Source organism: Battus philenor, unplaced genomic scaffold (assembly GCF_028537555.1).
Source record: "Battus philenor isolate CCGP_79_NKW_IND1 unplaced genomic scaffold, ilBatPhil1.0.hap1 SCAF_16, whole genome shotgun sequence".
In the NCBI taxonomy this organism is placed as follows: Eukaryota; Metazoa; Arthropoda; class Insecta; order Lepidoptera; family Papilionidae; genus Battus; species Battus philenor.
In genome coordinates, this window is record NW_027181678.1 from 7,740,553 (window position 1) to 7,760,138 (window position 19,586).

The window sequence follows — 19,586 nt, forward strand, 5'->3', positions numbered from 1 at the left end:
TGGTGCAGCAGTTCCAGTCGAATTGGAAACGACATTTATGACGTAACAAAATCAGTATTTGCATTTTCACTCATATTAGCTCAGTAATTTCACCAGTTATGTTTTATGCATGCCACTGGTAAACAGCTGATATGGGTCTAAGCGGTCTTACCCTGAGGGCTATGTGCAAGATATCTACCAGATGTAGAAATATTGTGAAATTGGATTTTATTAACAAAAAAATAATGACAAACATTTCAAGTGTTTTATTCTGCTGAATAATAAATTACATAGTTAATAATGTACAACAAACGAAACATGGTAATTTCTAATATTGCCTAAGGTAATTAAACACTGTAACATCTTGAAAGTGTTTACAATTCGTCTACAAAGGGGACAAATGCAAGGTTTCCTGCTGCTCCCATAGATATTTTGCTCTTCCCAGCATTGGACAGGGCCTGTAATGAGAAATTAGCAAATATAATTTTCGAAAGCTTAGAAACAAATATTTGTGATATACAAATAAACATATTAATGTAGAATTTGTTATTTTTATTTACTTATTGGATTGTCACACAATAAGAGTTTCTATATGGACTTATTATCAGATAACTTCTATAAAATAAAAAGTACTTAGTATGAGCCATAATATTTAATTGCCGTGTGTGTTTTATGTTAATACTATGCTGTCTGGTTGTAATGTTGTTTTTTTTTTTAATTAGTAAAGAAGAACATTGAAACACTGCCTGTAGTGGGCGACATTATTTACGTCAGTGTCAACGGTGTCTTACAAAAAATTGAATGGCATAGCATTGATATAATGATAAGATCATTCAAAATCATTGTTGTTGATTTTAATATAGTTATTAACATTGGGGCCAGTTACCAGATAGCAGTAAAATCAATAATAAATCATAATCCAGCACATCAAGATTTGAACTAGACAATGGAGAGTCTCATTGTGCTGAAGCATGAAACATTTGTTTCCATCCTGTCTTGGCTGTGTTGAACTTTTTCACATAATGCTGATTCATCATGCTTAATTATATTGTACTCTGCCGACTTATTGGGAAGCTTCTGCTTGTTAAAATTTTGACCAGTAAATTTTTTTTTAAATTGTTACGATTTTATCATGCTATTTAAGTTAGTTAAATAATGACCAGTCTATTTTATAGGTTGTAAGTCATCTTAAAATACAATATGGTTCTAGATGTTATAATAATTTCCCAAGATAAATTCTTTTGGTTTTGGTCAAGTGTCAAAATCTTTTCTTCACTCCTTTTATTAAAATAATAAGAGGACAACCAGAGCTTTTTGTGACAAAAATAAAGGGTTCATTGTACTTAGCTGATGGACAGTTTCAAAAATTACTTTTTGCTCTATACCTACACTTTGTTAAAACTATTACAGCAATTTGGTTCTCTGTATCCTCAAGCTGCTTTTTAATACCACAAAAATGTATAACACTACCAAAATGAGAAAATAATAAATACAAAAACATGAATGTTAATAATTAAAATAGTATTTTACATTTTAATTTGTAATCTGCAAATTAAAATGTAACTTATTTTATATCTATGGCCAGACTAAGTATGTTATTTACATTATTAAACATGTTTTCAAAAGAATTCCTAGTTATGAATAGAACTTACTTGTGAAACATCACTAGCAGATATTTGATCAATCTCCTTAGCAAGTTCAATTGGAGATTTTGCTGTGCCAGTGTAGAGGCCTTGAGCAGCCAGTGACTCTGCCAATGATGTGCCTTCTTCTGCCTCACTCAGTACTTGCAATTTAAGCTGATTTTTGCCTGCCTTTATAGCCTCTGCACTAAGTGGTTTCTTTAAAACCTGAGCCACTGATTTAACCGCCTAAAATTTTATTGCAGATACAAACAAAAAAATTACAATTCACATATTGCTATAAATAAAATAAATATTGGTTTTAAATAAAAATGTGACCGTAAGAGTAAGTTATCGGCTAGTATTGTGTAATTATATAAAGGGTGGGCCAAGAATTCATTAACATTGAAATCTCACACCCCCAGCAAGCATGACCGATTTTTTGGCACTGAAGCTACTGGAATTGGCTGGTTAAAATTCTAACAGATGGTTTTAGTAAGATAGAGCCACTTGTCACACAAGCAACAAAGTCAAATAAATATTTCCGGGAGAGCTGATTTCCCGACAAGGTGACATTCCATACAGACTTTTTATGGCCTTATTTAAAGAGTCGTGTCTACATTCATTAACCAAATACGCTATATCAATTGAAAGAAATTCCGCATTCAGAAGTGTGCAAAAATGGAAATGGTGTGTAATTTAGATGATTTAAAAAAAATCCAAAAAATAACCTTCCCTGTAAACAAATTTTATAATAGATGTAATAGTTTTTTATAAGACTTTTTCAAATATTAACTAATTCCTGGCTCAACCGATATTAAATGTAAATAAAAAAAAACAGTTTTTTTATATGCTGCACTTGTCCAAATATTTAATGTTTTATTGGTGCAAATAGCTTTAAAGTTATAAATTAAACTATAGATTTGAAATTGTTGTACTTTTAACTGAAAAACTTATACTCACAGCATTGGCCTCATCTTTGGGCACTGAAAGCACTACTCCAAACAATCCACTGTCAGAGTATGAGACATTAAATCCAGCTGCAGCAAATGGCCCAATGTTGCCAACTGCCTTCGCTAGAGGAGAGTTGTTGGCGCCCCATTTGGTCACAGGACCACTTCCTAAAGCTGTAATTAATATGTTGTATTTATTTTCAGGTTGATGATATTTTGTATTTTAAGAATATATTATATTAATTATATTTTAAGAATATATGTAAAATTGAATAAGGGAAATTTTACAAAAATATTTCATACTTTCTTAATTAAGTAAAAATTAATGTCGAGTTTTGTAGCCATCATCTGATTTCACTTAAATATTTAATGGAATCAGGTGTTACCTTGCGGAAGTCCATCTTAAGTAAGAAAAGGACCAATATTTAGCCACTTCTGGACATGCATTGGTAGTCATGCAACAAAGTGCACCGCCCGCCAGTCCGCTGATAAATGCGTATGCGGCAAACAATGCGAATTACACAACTGCCACCGTTAAACCACTCAACCCGTGTTTCACCCCTCCACGGGGCATCCTCAGGAATTATGTTACACCGATTAGTGTTCTCTGTGTTTGGCACTGCATGTGCGGAAGTGGCTAAATATTGGTCTTTTTCTTACATCTGATTTTCCATCAAATGAAACAGTTTACAAAAAAGTTTGTTCTAGTCAAATTATTGAATGTTTTACATGGTGAAAAATAACCAAATACTACTTCTACATTAATACTACCGCTTCTACACATTTGTGCAGAAGTAGTTTCCTTTTTTAAAATTGGTTTGCCTTATTGGCATTAAGTTTTCGCGAATTATAGGTGATAAAGTGTAGAGGACGTTTAGCCTTAAACTTTTATTTAGTAGCTAAGCATGTGTGCTCCATCTTAAAGCCGTTTGAACTATGGCAGACAAAAACAAATTCCAACATCCTCTTGTACAAAATAATGTAAAATAATTATAAATTAAATTTAATGTGTATATTTTTTATAGCAAATTAGAACTTTTAAGCTCTTGGGTCTAGTAAAGAGTATTACTACACCCATTGGAGACCTATATTATTGCTCTACTAAAGTCCTTATCAATTACAAAAACTTTGTATTGACTATCTTAATTCACTTATTAGGTTAAAGGTGAGATAACATAAACGACATTAACTCACCTTTAGCAGCAACAGCTAAAGCTAGACTTTGAGGGATACCTGCTGGTACCCCTTGCAGGGCAACAGCTACATGCGCTAGATCCCCGCCCATTTCCTTCCTGTAATAAAATTAATGTTGTATTTATGATATATGATAGAAATATTATTATCTCTACACTGCAGACATTATTTAACCAACTGCAGATGGGTACAAATATGGCGGCGACTATGTAGCACTCTATGCAAACGTCATTAAGTTTCCGTATATAAGGAATACACTCTCCAACATAATAAAGATAGAATAAATAGAATAGTTGGGAGCCTTTTCCAACTGTCAAAAAGACATGCAAGAAATCACATTATTAGACTAAAACTAGACATACCCTTTGCAAAGTCTGATAATAAGGTCATAATAATAATAATGTAAGGAATAACAATTTATAATTTAGTGTCAAGGTGGGAACCTGAAAATAAGAGCATAGTCAAATCTTTGTTATAAGGCTATGATGCCTGACTCAATGAAAATTGACTGTTAGACAAAATTAATCAAACTATAAACCGGTTTAACTAATGGTCAGACAGTAATAATTGGAAAATATGTCATGGTTTCAAATTTTAACTTGATATTAATATTCACCAAAGTAATGATTTATTTTCCAAATAAACAATATTTTTAGTGGCTTTTTATTAGAGATATAGAATATTTTTGCCATTACTTTATAGTTCTTTGATGTTGTAAATGTGCAAAGCCTAAATTTAGTTGTATGTTAAATGTTATACTAACCTTAACTCTCCACCATAGTAAGTAGTTGTTTCATTTTGGTCTTGACTGGATGGGGACAGCTGAAGTGCTTGAGCCACAAGATTGGCTTTATCCTGAAAGTGTTATATAAAAACCATTATAATATATATATATATATATTTTATTTTGTAATTAGACAACTTGCTAAGAAATAAATAAGCTATTTAAAATTCAAATTCCTTCAAGAAGATCATAAAGAGAAAATAAAGCAGGCAATGATTTTACTATAAACTTAATAGTATTACTAATAACATTATAGTTTAATTGAATACTTTACTTATTACATTTAGTCTGTCACAAAGTAATGAACAAGTTATTTTTTTTTAGTTTTTATCATAATAGTTTTGTATGTGATTGAAAAGTAACTATCTTGGTTAAAAATAATGATTCTTATTAAAACATACTTACTCCATTGCCACCAACAATGGTAATGGCACAACGACTTGGTACCAAATTGTTACTAGCAAAATGTTGAAGTGACTCAGAACTGATTTTTCCTATTTTCTTAGGTGCAATGAAGAGAGAATTACCAAGGCCTCGACGGTAAGCAGCCTTATGTAGTAAGTCTACTGCACGAACCTATATATATAAAAAAAAAACAAAAACAAATTAGTTAATTTAATAAGAACAAGGATTAAGTAAATTGTTGCAATAATAAATATAGAATGTTCCATAAAGCAAAGTTTATTTGAAATTAGGTGATAAGGCAAGCTGTGGCCAACTCTTGAAAATTAATTTTTAAAAATGACAATTATAAAAATTTTGAGATTCAATATCAAATTTTCTCCTGCATATTATTTTCTCTTTCATATTACTGTTGATAATCCTTCAGTATATTTCAAACCATGTACTTAATGCCAGCAATTTTGATTAGACTACTTCCAGCTGGTCCTTTTGGAAATCTATCGGGTGTATGTCCACTGCTGAACATGTCCTTTGGCATAAATTATGATAATATACTCAAAATTTGTACTAGCTAACAGTATTGATAATATATAATGTTCCTCCTCCAAGCTATTTCAATGTTCTTTCCTTCTTTTTTACAGCAAATTGACTTTATTCAACTGAAAGGCTTCGCCATCCCAAAGATAGCCACAATGACTAGTCTTGCGTTAGCCACATCCAGCAACTTCTCAGTACTTGAATTATGAAATTGGTTCACCTAGTAGGGGTCCTATTCATGACTCATCATCTCTCAAGAACTTTTTGACCTCAATGTCCATTGGTTGCACAAGCGATGTGCTCCTGACATTGCCACTCTAGACAAGATGAGCAATGTTCAGTATCCTTAAAAACATAATACCATTTTTTTAATATGTTTCCCTTAGTACTTTAATTTTTACTTTTCTTCTCAGGTTCAAAGCCTACTTACTAAACTTGATGTCAATAATAAATGTCATTTATCATATAGGTTGCAAAATAAATTTGGAATGATGTATTGTTTTTTAAAGTGTATTGATTTTGCTACTACTTGCCCTATCACCTGATTTCAGCTTAATATTTATTTATGTGAAGTCTGTTACATTTTGTAAATATACTATGTTAAAAATAATTTAGTTAATGGTTTTAAATATATAGATCTTTGATTAAAAGCACATAGTACCTGAGGTGGAAGTGCAGCAATATCAAACTTAAGGCGAGGCAAGTTATCACTCAGCTCCCATGGCCTAAATTCTTGGTTAGACACAATCTTGTTCAAGTAATCCAATGCAATTTGCAAATTGTCTTCAGTAGCCTGTAATATCATAATTATAGATGGAATCAATAATCTACTGAGGAGAGTGGTTGAATAATAAAACTCTCAAAGTAAAGTCCAAGGAAAGATTAATAGAACTTGAACTTGTCTGTACATTCGATTCACAAAACCCATAAACTTAAACTGGACTTACCTCCATAGTATAGTAAATGAATTCACGATCACCTGATGCAGTAAAGGAGGCACCAATTTGTGCCAATTGTCTACGAATCATGTATGCACTGATGTTTTTTGTGGATAGTCCGGCTGCAGAACGGAGAACATGGGCGAGTCCCAGTTCTGTCTGAGGTTCATATCGGGAGCCAGCTCTTTAAGAAAATTAGATTGATAAGTACAATAAGACAAATAATGTTAGCATAATGGTTAAAAGAATATGTACAAACTTAAAGGCAATGGTAAGTCGAGTAACAGGCGATCTATTGTCAAGAGCTGCCACAAATGTTTTATTTGGTAAAACACTGGTCTGAAGCCGAATTTCGCTTTTTATTGCAGGCGCTGCCTGGGCGTATCCTCTGCTCTGAAATTAATTTAAAACTATTAAGTGAAGCAAATCTCTTTAAGCATGGATCTTGATCAAGTTATTGAATTGGTTTTACATAACAGGGGTTTGACATATGAAACCGTAGTCTGTACATTTATACAAATATTTTTTTAATTACACACTGTACATAACAAACTCACCGTAACATGACGAATAAATGGATTAGCGATTGCTTTCGACGACATTTTAATTGATTTTCAAAAAGTGGTGAATTTTTGAGGTGGACAAAATAAGTTCTCTATCGCCTGCCTGACTGACGGTCGACAAATGTAGTATAGCTAAGAAATCAAATTTCATAGACTATATTATGAAACAATAAATGTCAAATACAAAGATATAATATTAATGGTTTCTTTTATAATATCCATAATTTAAATTAAAATTAACAACATCATTACAGCCGCAAGCTTCCACTATTGAACACAACCCTTTCCCACATCTTGTATTTTATGTCGACAGTTAGCTACTTACTTTCTAAAAATTTATGTCATGAATCCGAGAGTTAGCAATCTTATAATATATTTGATATCTGTAAACCGATGATTGTTAAATTCAAACCTAAAATCATATTAAAGTCATCGACCAAAGTGCAATGCCTTCATTGCATCATATTAATTAAGAAATTTTTCTTGGGCTCATAATAGATTTCTTATGCAGCTTTTTACGCAAGTATTTTTGGGATGTTTATATGTGCCGTATGTGCGAACACTTTTCTGGTAAGTTTCCATGGATGAGAGCTTTTTACAAAACTAGTAAGTGTTCGAACTCATAGCAGAAAGAATAATTCAAAATCCAAGTATAATTCAAATAACGACCGATGACTTTAGAGTCATCGGTCGTTATTTGAATTAGTTCTTGAATGCCGTGTTCTCATTCGCGAATGCTTGAGAGTAATTTTTGTTTTAATATCAACCTTCAACTCCGTCGGCCTTTAGCGATGTATAGATATTACCAATAAGATCTTCAAATGCTTCATTTTAGTATTAAAAAAATAACAGTATACAGAAGTTATTTCCTGTTATTTTTTAATAATTTAAAATGGCTATCTTACGAATTTAAATTCATTACTGTAATGATAAGGTATGATAAAATATTTGAGCGGCTTAAATGAATTTTCCCAAAAGTTGTTTTGTGATTAATTCAGCAACTATTTTAATTATATAAAAATAATTAATTTGAAGCTATTTTAAAAAACAAATCCAGGTAGGTTACGTTTAAAAAGTTCTAATTACTTTTTTATGTTCTTTTATAATATCAAAAAATATTTAGGTAGCGTTTAGTTTTGCTTATTCTTCTCAAAAAGATTATTATGTAGTTCCAATTCGGAGTTCAGAAAACTTTTAAATATTTATCTTTTGCCGCGTAATTTTTCAATGATAGTTTTACTAGATTATTTATCAAACAGTTGTCTAAATATAATTGAATAGTAAGCATTGTGCGAAAGAAACTCCATTAATTGACTACAGATTAGCATTAAAATCACGGTGACGTTTTTATGTCAATGTGAGCAACTATAGCAAATGTCAGCAAACTAAGGCGCCAAATTCCGTACAAAATAATTATTATATTTAGAAAAGTATCGGGTTGGAAAAGTATTATTCACCAATAATAACTATTACAATTATGTGTTTTATGTTACATCTCGTTATTGTCGGTGTTTTAATATTTAGTAATATTAAAAACATAACTTTTAGGGTATGCAACTGAAATAAATGTTGATTACAAACAAAAAATCCATTTAGCTTTTGTATTTGAGAAGTAATGTCAATCTGCTTAGACGCCGTTGTTTTTAAAGAAAAAGAAAAAGAAACTGTATCGTCAAGAAGAAACGTACATAAAAATGGAAGAGTTGTTTTAAAAGACAGGGAAAATACTTTGAAGTCGAAACGTAATGATACACTTAAACGAAAGCTAAAGAAATACAAACTAAGGAAAGATGGAAAAGAAGATCAAGAAATTATAGAAGTGTCGCAGTCTTTTAACACGTCACTAATTATTAAATCTCCCAAAAATCAGGTAAACAAACAAGCCATTACAGGCGCAGATAATAAAGAATTAGAAGTGAAAAAAGAATTCAAAATGGGTAAAATAAAAGTAAACACCTTTAGTTCAGAGGCTACTGAAGTTAATGACATAAATTCCATGAGCCCCAAAGAATCTTCAAAATCAAGTCAAGATAAACAAGATAAGAAGCAAACAGATGCTTTTAAATTGCTGATGGATTCTCGTAATAAGGTAATCGGAAGCAATTCTCCAGGAAAAGATAGGACAATTGAAATAAGTCCTGAAGAGGAAATTATTGAAAAAAAGGACCTTAAAGCTAGGAGAATGCTGTCACTTCAAAAAATGGCACAAGCAAAAGGTGCATTACAAAAACAAGAGCAAGAAGAATTGCGAGAATCATTTATTAAGAATAAAATGGAGAAGCGTGCTGAACATCTAAAAAGTATTCTATCAAAATCTGTTTTGAATATAAATAAGAAAACAAATAATAAACATAATACAGATACAAATCTCAGTGAAGAAATTAAAACACTTCTCAAGACTGAAAATATTTTAAGCTACAAGATGGTGCCATGTAATCAAGCTGAAAAACCAGTGTGTCTACCAGGTTCACATTTTTTTAAAAGCTCTTCTAATAAACCTGTCTCAGAAGAAGAAGAACAATTCCTTAAAAAATTATCACCATCTTTAAGAAAAAAAGAAAATATGCTTTGCTATTTCAACATTATCACAAAAGATGATGAGGGTATGTCAGTAGAAAGTGCACTTTCTGAAAATGAAAATCATGATAATGATAAAGAAACAATAATTAAAGTTAAGTTTGCACGTAGATGTAAAAAGAAAACGAAAGAGAGAACTGTTGCTACTGCAAGTCTCGGTAGTGCTAAGAATAATGAATTAATTGAGAAAGTGTCTTTTACTGATAATGATTTTGAAAATATTGAAAAGAGCAAGAAGCAGAAGCGCAAAAGAGAGCAACACATTGAAACTAAAGCTTTAGATTCTATGGCTGAAACATCAACTAGTACTAGACCAAAGAGAAATACTAGAAAACCTACTAAATTAATAGAAAATGTTACAATATCAAGTTCGGATGAAGAATTACATATTTTCACACCCAAAAAAAAGAAAAGCTCAGTAAGTAAAATTGAACAAATACCAAGTAAATCCATTAAAAATGAAACTGTAAAAGAAAAAAATAACTTTAAACAGGATCCAAATAAAGTTTCTAAATTAAATTCTTTATCAAGTGTGATACAGGGTAAAAAGCAATCAAAATTGGCACCAATCTTCTCAACTAAACCTCAACTAACTAATGAAGAAATAAAAGCTAGACAAAAATTCCTTCACAGTGGAATACCAAAACATCTTAAGAAAATATCAAATGTGCAAGTAAACAATACATTGAATTGTGATGTTTTTTACACTGTCAGTCATATTCAACAGCTTGCATCAAATTGTCTTGAAAAAAATACTGACTTTTTAAGTTTACCTTTATTTGATGACTATGAAGTAAATGTAAGAAATGTTCAACAGAATTTATTTCAAAGTTTGCTAGAATTAGATCATATGGAAGCCAATGTTATTTTTGATGTAAAAAATAATATTGAGGCTACATTAAAGTCTATGAAAGAATTATACACAAAATTTCCAGTTTACCGTACATATCATTCTTTGAAAGCTAAAAGCAGAGGAGAACTTGGAAATTCTCATTATAATAACTTAGATAACAGTGTTGAAATTATTAATGGAATTTCAGATATATGTAATGATAACCCAGATAAATTGAAATGGACAGATAAATACAAAGCAACATCAACAAAACAGATAATAGGCAATTTTGATAGCATTAAAGAGTTGAGAAAATGGTTAACATCTTGGAGTGAAAATGTTGTAATGGTGAAAAATGATTCAGACTCATCAGACTTTTTTTGTTCAGATACTGACAGTGGTGATGTGATTAGAATGAGAAACAACCTGCTTATACTTTCTGGTAAACCTGGAAGTGGGAAAACATCAAGTGTTTATGCCGTGGCCTCAGAATTATCCATGAAAGTAATAGAAGTAAATGCAAGCAGCAAAAGAACAGGGAAAATAATGTTACAAGACTTGCAAGAAGCAACACAGTCTCATAAAGTAGATAGACAAAGGGATTATATAGAAAATTCTCAAAAATCCATTGATAAGGATGTTATTGACTTAAACAACAGTAAAAAACGAAAAAAAGTTACAAAAAGTAAGGAAAGGCTATCTCAAAAATCTGTTTTCACAAAAAAGGATATTAACAATGAACAATTCTCAAGTCAAGAGAGCTTAAGAACTGATATGTCTCTCATACTCATAGATGATGCTGATATAGTATTTGATCAAGATGAAGGATTTTGTTCTGCTATCGCACAGCTTGTTCATAGTTCTAAGCGTCCAGTTATTTTAATAACAGAATCTTTGCAATGCCCTCATTTGCAGAAGTTTTTAAAATATGGACAAGTTATAAAGTTATACCCTTTACTTCCCAGAATGCTAGGGACATGGTTGGATATTATGTGTCTAGCTGATAATGGTATATGCTACATGGGATTGGGAGCCAAGCTGTTAGATTTTTTTAAGGGGGATATACGAAAATGTATTAATCATCTGCACTATTATATAGGGTCACAAAAACACATTACTAAACTAGATAATGGAATTCAAGAAACTGAATTTTTACATACAAAAGAAATTACTGATGAGAATTCAAGTATGTCATGGTGTGGTAATGATGATGTTGATCAGAAAATGTCAACAGCAAGTGGTCTTGACAATGCAGGTATTCAGTATTATATGAGTAAAAAATTGAATAATATACATAATCCCTTACCGTCTCTCGAATTTAATGTTTGGTGGAGTTTGCCAAATATTTTAGGTTGTGATAAAAGTAAACTACAATTGACTTCATTGAAAAAAACTGAAAAGATAAGTAAAATCTTAGAAGTTATATCGTCTACAACAGACACCTTTTCATTAAATGATTTGATCCAACATCATACAAAAGTATCAAAAGCTGATATAACATCTAGGCCTTGGTTTACTCCTGAAAATGTTAGCTTAACAGACAATGAAAATTTTGAAAATTACAATAGGAATATTGAAATAAAACAAAATATTTCACATTACCTTATGATCAATAATATTGAGTATATGCAGAAAATATTAAAATGTGAACATAAGATTGATGTGCAGTTTCCTTCTATGAGCCATCAAAGGTAAGAATCTTAGCATATTATTTTATGAGGAAATTCTTATATATGTATATTTGTATTATAAGTAATTCATAGTATATTCAGTGATAGCAATGGCTAACTGTACAGAAATAAATTAGTGTTTTTTTGCTAACAGAAGCTATTTACAATTAATTAAATTTGAATGCTGAAAAATTACAAAATAAGCTGGAATAATACTTGTGCATGCAATAGCATAGAAAAAATTCGGAACCAATCTTGGTCAAAATGCACCTGTCTAATGCATATTAAAATTTTAGAAAACATATGCATAGCAAATTGTAAATTGGTAAAGTTGGACAATAAACTAATCTAGTTTAAATTAATTTATCTGTAGATATATTGTGATTGTGTGTGTGATGTGATTAAACTTATCTGTACACATATATTGTATTTTCTGTTGATGGTCTCAAATAAATATATTAAAATTAAGTGGGTGAAGCCTGACAGTTATACTTTTTCGAAAAAAAAGATTAAAATCAATTTCATAGTTATTTTTAGGTAAAATGTAGATGTCAAAAATTAATAAAACTAAAGGTGTAATAATGCAGCTAATAAATTAGCTAGGTTGATTTCAAGGTTCAGAGCAATAGGCCAAAATATATAATACCCTATCAATTACTAGTACAGACACAGATATATCACCTGAAGTGGCACTGGGCGAGCAATTTGCTTGAGCAATTAATGGCCGTTGGGGCTGAAGGGGCATGAGTAGCGACCACAAGCCGGTAGACGCAACGTCGGCCCCCAATACGAGGACCGACAGACATCATAGTCAAGGTCGTAGTAAGTCGCTGAATACGGGCAGCGCAATAATGGTTCTTGAAGCGATCTTTGGGCAACGCCTAGGCCTTGCCGTGGGTGTCTATCGGCGGATGATGATGACATGTCTTTAGTAGTGCTGCACCTTTACCAAGAGGATGAGCTTCTGGCCACTGTAACATACTAGAGCTCATCTTTATCATTATAGGAATGATAAGAATTGCCATAGTGAAATGCAGTCTAGGAGAGATTTTACTAACATAAATAATTTCATCACCAAAAATTATGTTAACCATATTTTTTCTTTATTCAAGGATTAGTAGCAGTGGTAGCGTAGTGGTAGAGGACTGACTAGCGATCGTATGTCGCGGGTTCGATTCCCTGGATACAGTCTTATGTAATTCGCATCTACGTACCATAATTCTACATTGTTATCGCCAACCTGCCAACCAAGCGTGGCGATTATGGTAAATCCCCCCATAGATATCTTTGAAAGCCTTGTGGGCGTCTATGGGCTGACGAAACAACGACGATCCAAGCATTGATTCATGTGCTTGAATGTATGGTTAAGCTCAAAGACAATTCAGGTTCTGAAAACCATCAGTAGAGATTTTTTGGTGACTTGGTTGTTTATAATAGCACTATTTGTTCTATGTTACTTGTGGGATACAAGCCAGTTAAAAATATAACTGTGTTTTTTTACAGAGAACGAGACACGGTAGTGGATAGACATAAGACTTTGGCTGGTTATTTGAATCCATCTGCAGTGTTGGATCGTAAAGCTGTGTCCATGGATTACTGGTCGTTATGTCGTTCTATGTGCAGGTTAGAAAAGGCAAAAACTGATTTAAGTAGCAAAAGGAATAACCGATTCTGCCATTATCTTAAATCCTTAAATGTTTTATGTAAAAACGAGTGTTTTGATAAATTAGGTGAGAGTTTATGTTTAGACAAGAAAAGTTAGATTTATTTAAACGTAAGATGATAAATTATTTATGTTAAGTAATTACATTTAAATTGTAATTGTGTCTAGTAAAAGTTGTAGAGGAAGAAAAAGATAGTGATGTCATTCAAAGAAAAAGGTAAATAAAGCATTTGTGCAGTTGCTTGCATTTACATTCATTAATATTTTATTAATTTTTAATGAATTATTGTGCACTCATAACATTAACCAAATGTTTTGAATCCTTGTTATGGTCCATATTAACACTTGTAGGTTTTAAACTTTTTTTAAACCAATTAGATTTCGAAACGAAAGTTTTTCTATTGTTCTATGTCTCGCTAAATATTTCAACTATAAAAGTGTGTATCATACTGTAAAAATCTTTGCTTATTTTAAATCAATTTATTATTTTTCTAAATACATTATCAACATTTGTAACTGTTAGTAAAATCATAACATTGATTGTTTCAAATAAATTCCGGTTATCATTATTTTGTTTTGATTGTGTATTATTTATAACGACTGGTTATATAAATATGGGGAATCTTGTATCTAATAAAAATATTCAATGAAATAATTTTTAGTTAAAATTTTCTTAATGAAATAATTTTATATTTATAAGGTCTTGTGCGAATTATATTATTAGGTTAGTGTTTTATTTCGTTTTAAATGGTCACTAAAATTTTTATTGATAATGTGTAGAGTATTGAAAATACATTAAAAAATATTTTATTAGGAAAATTATACGCGAAAGTGATGGTGTAAATTATTTATAGTTGTGTTTTAATGTCATGACCCAAAATCTTACGGTTTATCAGTTTAAATAATTTGTTTTAATAACAATAAATGAAAACAACCATTGTTTTATTTATAATTAAACCGTAGAATATGCAATAACTGCAAGCTAATTTTGTGTACCTGTAAAAAAAACTTAAAAGGTAAACTCTTTGTATGTTATGGATCAGCGGTGGGCAATGAGAGATATTGCATGGCGAGGTATTTTTTTTACCGGACTCTCTGGTGCTTATGTGGCAGATTCCGCGTGTTCGCAGCGGCAGGATGGAGAGGGCACTAACTTAAGACATTAAGCTCAAGGGCTCCCGGTAGAGCTCCTGCACGGGACGCTATATATAACATCGGATTGGCAGACCGCTGAAAACTTTCAGACTAGGCTCTAGGGCCTCTGTTTGGATAATATATTAGCATTCCGACAATGACGCCCAAGCGGGCAGAACTTCGTCTTCGTCGAATTGTTGCCTGGCTAATAGCTACCATTTGTGTAGTGAGGCGTTAGCGCTATTAGTGGCGGAAGAAACTCCAGCAACGTTTTTGTCTAGTATGATCGAGAGTTGGCATCCCCAGTGATTTACAATCCGGCCGCTTTTCCGATAAGACCTGTTGGTTATCTAATGGGCTATGTCGTGGGATGTGTTTCCACTTGAGATGTGTTAGACCACTCGGTGCGAGGAGCACAGCGACGCTGTGAATAGGTGTGCAGAGAAGCAGGGTGAGAGTCCTGTAGTACTTTACTTTAGCCGCTAATCGAAATCCGTCGTCTGTCAACAAGAAGATCTTGTCATTGGTCTGGACTCGCAGTTTAGTGATTGCTACATGTTATACCATGTCCACCGTGTGCTCGTTCTAAGACATGTAGTCGGGCAAATCACAAATATAATTCATAGAAGTACAATCTTCACTTCTATTTTATATGGATCTCGAAACTAAATACATCAACAATCAAGTATTTCAACTCCTCATTCTCCCGGACCTGACTTATCTTACTTACCCTATACGAACCATATAAAGAAACAATAAATATGCAAACACAAAATTTACTAATAACTTTTATGCGAAAAGCCAACAGAACCAATGCACAAACCACAAAAAAAGTTTAGGAATATATTACTGACAGTAAAATTAATAATACGAGGGTGAATCAAAAAATTCTTGGAATCAATATTAAAAAATGCAAAGATTTAAATAATAATATTTTATTTTTCTACATAATCTCCCTCCAATGCAATGCATTTAAAATAACGCGTTTCTAACTTCCTTATTCCTTGTGAAAAAAAATTATTTTCTTGACTCTCGAAAAAGTCCTCTACGGCAGCTATAACCGCGTCATTATCGTGAAATTTTGTTCCCGAATTTCCTCTTTTAATTTTGGAAATAAGTGAAAATCACTTGGGGCTAAGTCCGGAGAATATGGTAGGTGGTCAAGGCCAGCACAGCGGATTGCGTTGAGCGCAACTTCCGATCGATGAGCAGGAGCGTTATCTTGAAGGAACAACACGCCCAACGACAGTTTTCCATGATGTTTTTCTTTAATCGCTTTACGCACTTTCGGGATTAAATTTGCATAATAGGGTCCAGTAATCGTCTGGCCTTTTGGCATGTAATCAATAAAAAGGATTCCTTCACTATCCCAGAACACAGAGGCCATAACTTTGCCAGCGGTAGGAGCAACTCGAAATTTCTTAATGGATGGAGAGGATGGTCGTTTCCAAGACATGCTTTGTCTTTTAGTTTCAGGATCAAAATGGTGGACCCACGTTTCATCCATGGTGACAAGACGACGGCAAAAATTATCCGAATCACGCTGGAACATTTCGAGATTACGCTTGGAAATTTCCAAACGTCGCTTTTTGTTTTCGTCGGTTAACATTCGAGGCACCAATCTTGCAGACACTTTTTTGAACCCCAGTGAATCAATTAAAATGGATTGAACACTACCAAAAGATATCTTTAGGATCTCAGCTATATGTTTTATAGTCATTCTTCTGTCTTCCAAAACCAGATTCTCAACCTTTTTGACATTTTCTTCTGTAACGGAGGTTGAAGGCCGCCCAGAACGCGGGTCATCTTTACAGCTTGATCTACCTCTTTTAAATTCAGCCACCCAGTACGCAACCGTAGAATAGGGTACAGCATCACCCCCTAATGTCTGCTGAATGTCCAAAAAAATTTCCTTCGTAGACATTTTTTTCAAACAAATATTTTATCACCGCACGTAACTCACTTTTATCCATAATTTTGACTTTTTAGCAACTCGTTGCACAAAAAAAATTATTACATGCGAACGAACTGACAAAAACAAGTGACAGTATGCATAAATATAGTTTGATAGACACTCTTTAATTTGAATATCGAACTTGATCCAAAAAGGTTTCATATATATGCACTTCTAAGAACTTTTTGATTCACCCTCGTATATAACTAACAATAAGGACTCAAATAATTCCACCGAAGTTTTTGATGTCATGTTTCAAAACAATGAATATTATGCTGGACAACATGATGGATCGTATGATTCAGCGAGTCACAAGCCCCTGAACTAAACGCCCCTAAATTTAGGAATGTTTACACGGAACGCTAACAGGCTGACAGCAGAAAAGAATTGATGTGAAGGCCCTAATCTCAGAAACGAGATTTACAAGTCCAAAAGCAACCTTAACAAATATGTATTGTATACTATAAACTACCCTTCGGGTAATTTACAAGGAGGAACCGTTGTCATAATAAAAGAAAACAATACACTACCACCTCGTAAACTTCTAAATCGCAAAAATCAATATCACCTCAATCAGAACAGCTGAACAGTAACAACTGACTGCTATCTACTGCCCGCTGCGGCACGCTATTACAAGTGATGATTTTAAGGCATATTTTGGTGTACTGGGAAGTAGATTCATATGCGATGGTGACTGAAATGTCAAATATATGTTTGTGGCTCCAGACTGACTGCCATGAGGCCGTCAACTCTACACAACCATGGCTAATCTAAACTTGCAATGTGTTTATCTTCGTGTTCCCACTTATTGGCTATTTGACCTAAAAAAGGTATTAAGTCTATTAGAATTTTTCATTCCCAATAATTTCTAAAGTCCCCGTTATTGGAGGCTTCTCGTTCCTCCTATAATTCTTCGGACAAGGACTTCATTTAGCAATATTTATTCATTGTTACTATTTTTATCATTCACCCTTCACAATTTCTATTGCTACATCCTCTTTCAATTATCACATATTTTTTGTTCTCCTTTCATTCACAATCCTAAAGCCTAAAGTGGTTGCATAATGTTTACCGCACGCACACTGCTCTGAGGAATTGATCCCTTTCCATTTATATATGTTACCGTAAGCGTAATAACCGTAATGTAAAAGCGACAAATTTTAGAATTGTACTAATAAAAGTATTAGATGACGTATTTCGCGCAATGACACTGTTCAGACAGACGTTTGATAAGTGGTCATTTACCCAAAACAATAAATTAATGATCTCCATTTTTTACAACGTTTACAGTATTTTATTTTTAAAATCTTGCCATCGACTATCAAGAAAGGTTAAATCGATTCTGGTATCTATTCTATTAGGAACCGCCCATGTCAGTGATGAAATAAACCTAGTGCGTCAAATCAATTTCCATTAGCATAATCAATTATATATTTTATTGCTTGTAATATGACAGTTATGTTATTAATAAATCGTTTATTTAAATATAGAGCTATTTTTCTTATTGCTTATCAAAATAAAAAAAAATATCCGTGCCGTACTTTTTCAGATATAATTAAAGTGGTATGGTTAGTTACAAGATAATATTTTGTAAACATAATTAATGATTTGACATTTATCATAAAACACGTTTAATTGAAGACATGCGAGTGCGTTTTTGCACAGTTGCGCAATTTCTTCAATAGCATAATTAAGAATATTACACAACTTTTATTGTTTATATATATTGATGATAGGTCGTGAGTGATATTGGTATTTAATCTTTTTAAAATACTGCGACAAAATTTGAGAACATTCCATCTACCCAGAGCATGGAAAATAGGTATCACACCAGCCAGGACCTGTTTGTATATGCTATATATGATTCCTATTTGTAAGTCAGATAAAATGAACGAATACTCTTGACTTGACAACATTTATATATATATTTTTTTTTATATTTATGACATTATTTAAAAATTACTTTGCGGTTCCATGTTTTTGTTTTGTGGTTATGCAATGTACACTATTACAATATTACACTTTTTATCAGAAATTTAACAAAACATTTATGTACAGATATAGGGCGGCCAGTAACTTAATAAAATAAGTCGAGGCTTTGAATAAGTATAAAATAATCATTTATTTAAATATAAAATATGACACACGGTACGTAGAGAGCGAGAGCGCCTCATTTATGCAGATAGCATACTAAGGTGTCAGATGTAATGTAATATAGAAGAATGTATGCAGTCTTGTAGCATTTTTTTATGTCCATACAAAATGCTTAAGGGTCCTGTAGATTTTATGTCAGTTTCTTATGCATGCAAAGGATATTTGCTTAATTTAAAGTTTATTAAAATATATTTACCACGTGTTGATAGATAATGCACACAGTTGATGTTTCGAGTAATGTAATGATAGAGTTTTTAGAATTTTAACATTGTTTTCAAAATAATGTCAAGAACATATAACCCTTTTATTTAATGTCAGATTTTTTTGGTTGTGTATTTTGGTAACGCATTCAATACACGTAATGCCTAACCGCCAATGCAACTTTTTGTAGCCAAGCTATTGCGCGTTAACATCAGATACAATCTGAAACGGTCGCGTGCTAAAAATTTATAAATATGATATCGGGAATTTTCTGTGTATGATGTATATCTAGAGATAGCTTAAAGACCATATTATGAAGATAGTACACGTGGTGGATCTGGATGAACTAGTGTGGACAACCCTTCCCGACCCACCGTCCGAATTAGTTGTACCAGTAACCTAAGACGAGCCTACCTGTTATGTATTTCG

General features: G+C 32.4%; 2 protein-coding genes across 2 annotated transcripts; one reads left to right on the top strand and one right to left on the bottom strand.

Annotated features, from left to right (window-relative positions):
* Positions 1-230: 230 nt before the first annotated feature.
* On the bottom strand, positions 231-7,090 carry LOC137919160 (cytochrome b-c1 complex subunit 2, mitochondrial-like). The gene is made up of 10 exons (XM_068762143.1): positions 6,967-7,090; positions 6,669-6,802; positions 6,419-6,593; positions 6,133-6,264; positions 4,938-5,108; positions 4,512-4,603; positions 3,749-3,846; positions 2,565-2,728; positions 1,632-1,850; positions 231-437 (listed from the first exon to the last, which is right to left on the bottom strand). Exons 1-10 carry the CDS (start codon positions 7,009-7,011, stop codon positions 354-356), a joined length of 1,314 nt encoding a protein of 437 aa, XP_068618244.1. The 5' UTR covers positions 7,012-7,090; the 3' UTR covers positions 231-353.
* A 1,445-nt stretch (positions 7,091-8,535) lies between these two features.
* elg1 (enhanced level of genomic instability 1) lies at positions 8,536-14,229 on the top strand. Its single transcript, XM_068762199.1, has 2 exons — positions 8,536-12,072; positions 13,555-14,229. Exons 1-2 carry the CDS (start codon positions 8,588-8,590, stop codon positions 13,811-13,813), a joined length of 3,744 nt encoding a protein of 1,247 aa, XP_068618300.1. The 5' UTR covers positions 8,536-8,587; the 3' UTR covers positions 13,814-14,229.
* The last annotated feature ends 5,357 nt before the right edge of the window (positions 14,230-19,586 follow it).

Bases quoted from the DNA above. Each gene is read 5' to 3' on its own strand.
- LOC137919160 (XM_068762143.1), bottom strand. From the start codon at position 7,011: ATGTCGTCGAAAGCAATCGCTAATCCATTTATTCGTCATGTTACG. The intron at 3,847-4,511 runs GTTAGTATAACA...ATTTTATTACAG, and splicing joins TACTATGGTGGAGAGTTAAG to GAAGGAAATGGGCGGGGATC. The intron at 2,729-3,748 runs GTGAGTTAATGT...TATTAATTACAG, and splicing joins TTTAGCTGTTGCTGCTAAAG to CTTTAGGAAGTGGTCCTGTG.
- elg1 (XM_068762199.1), top strand. From the start codon at position 8,588: ATGTCAATCTGCTTAGACGCCGTTGTTTTTAAAGAAAAAGAAAAAGAA. The intron at 12,073-13,554 runs GTAAGAATCTTA...GTTTTTTTACAG, and splicing joins CCTTCTATGAGCCATCAAAG to AGAACGAGACACGGTAGTGG.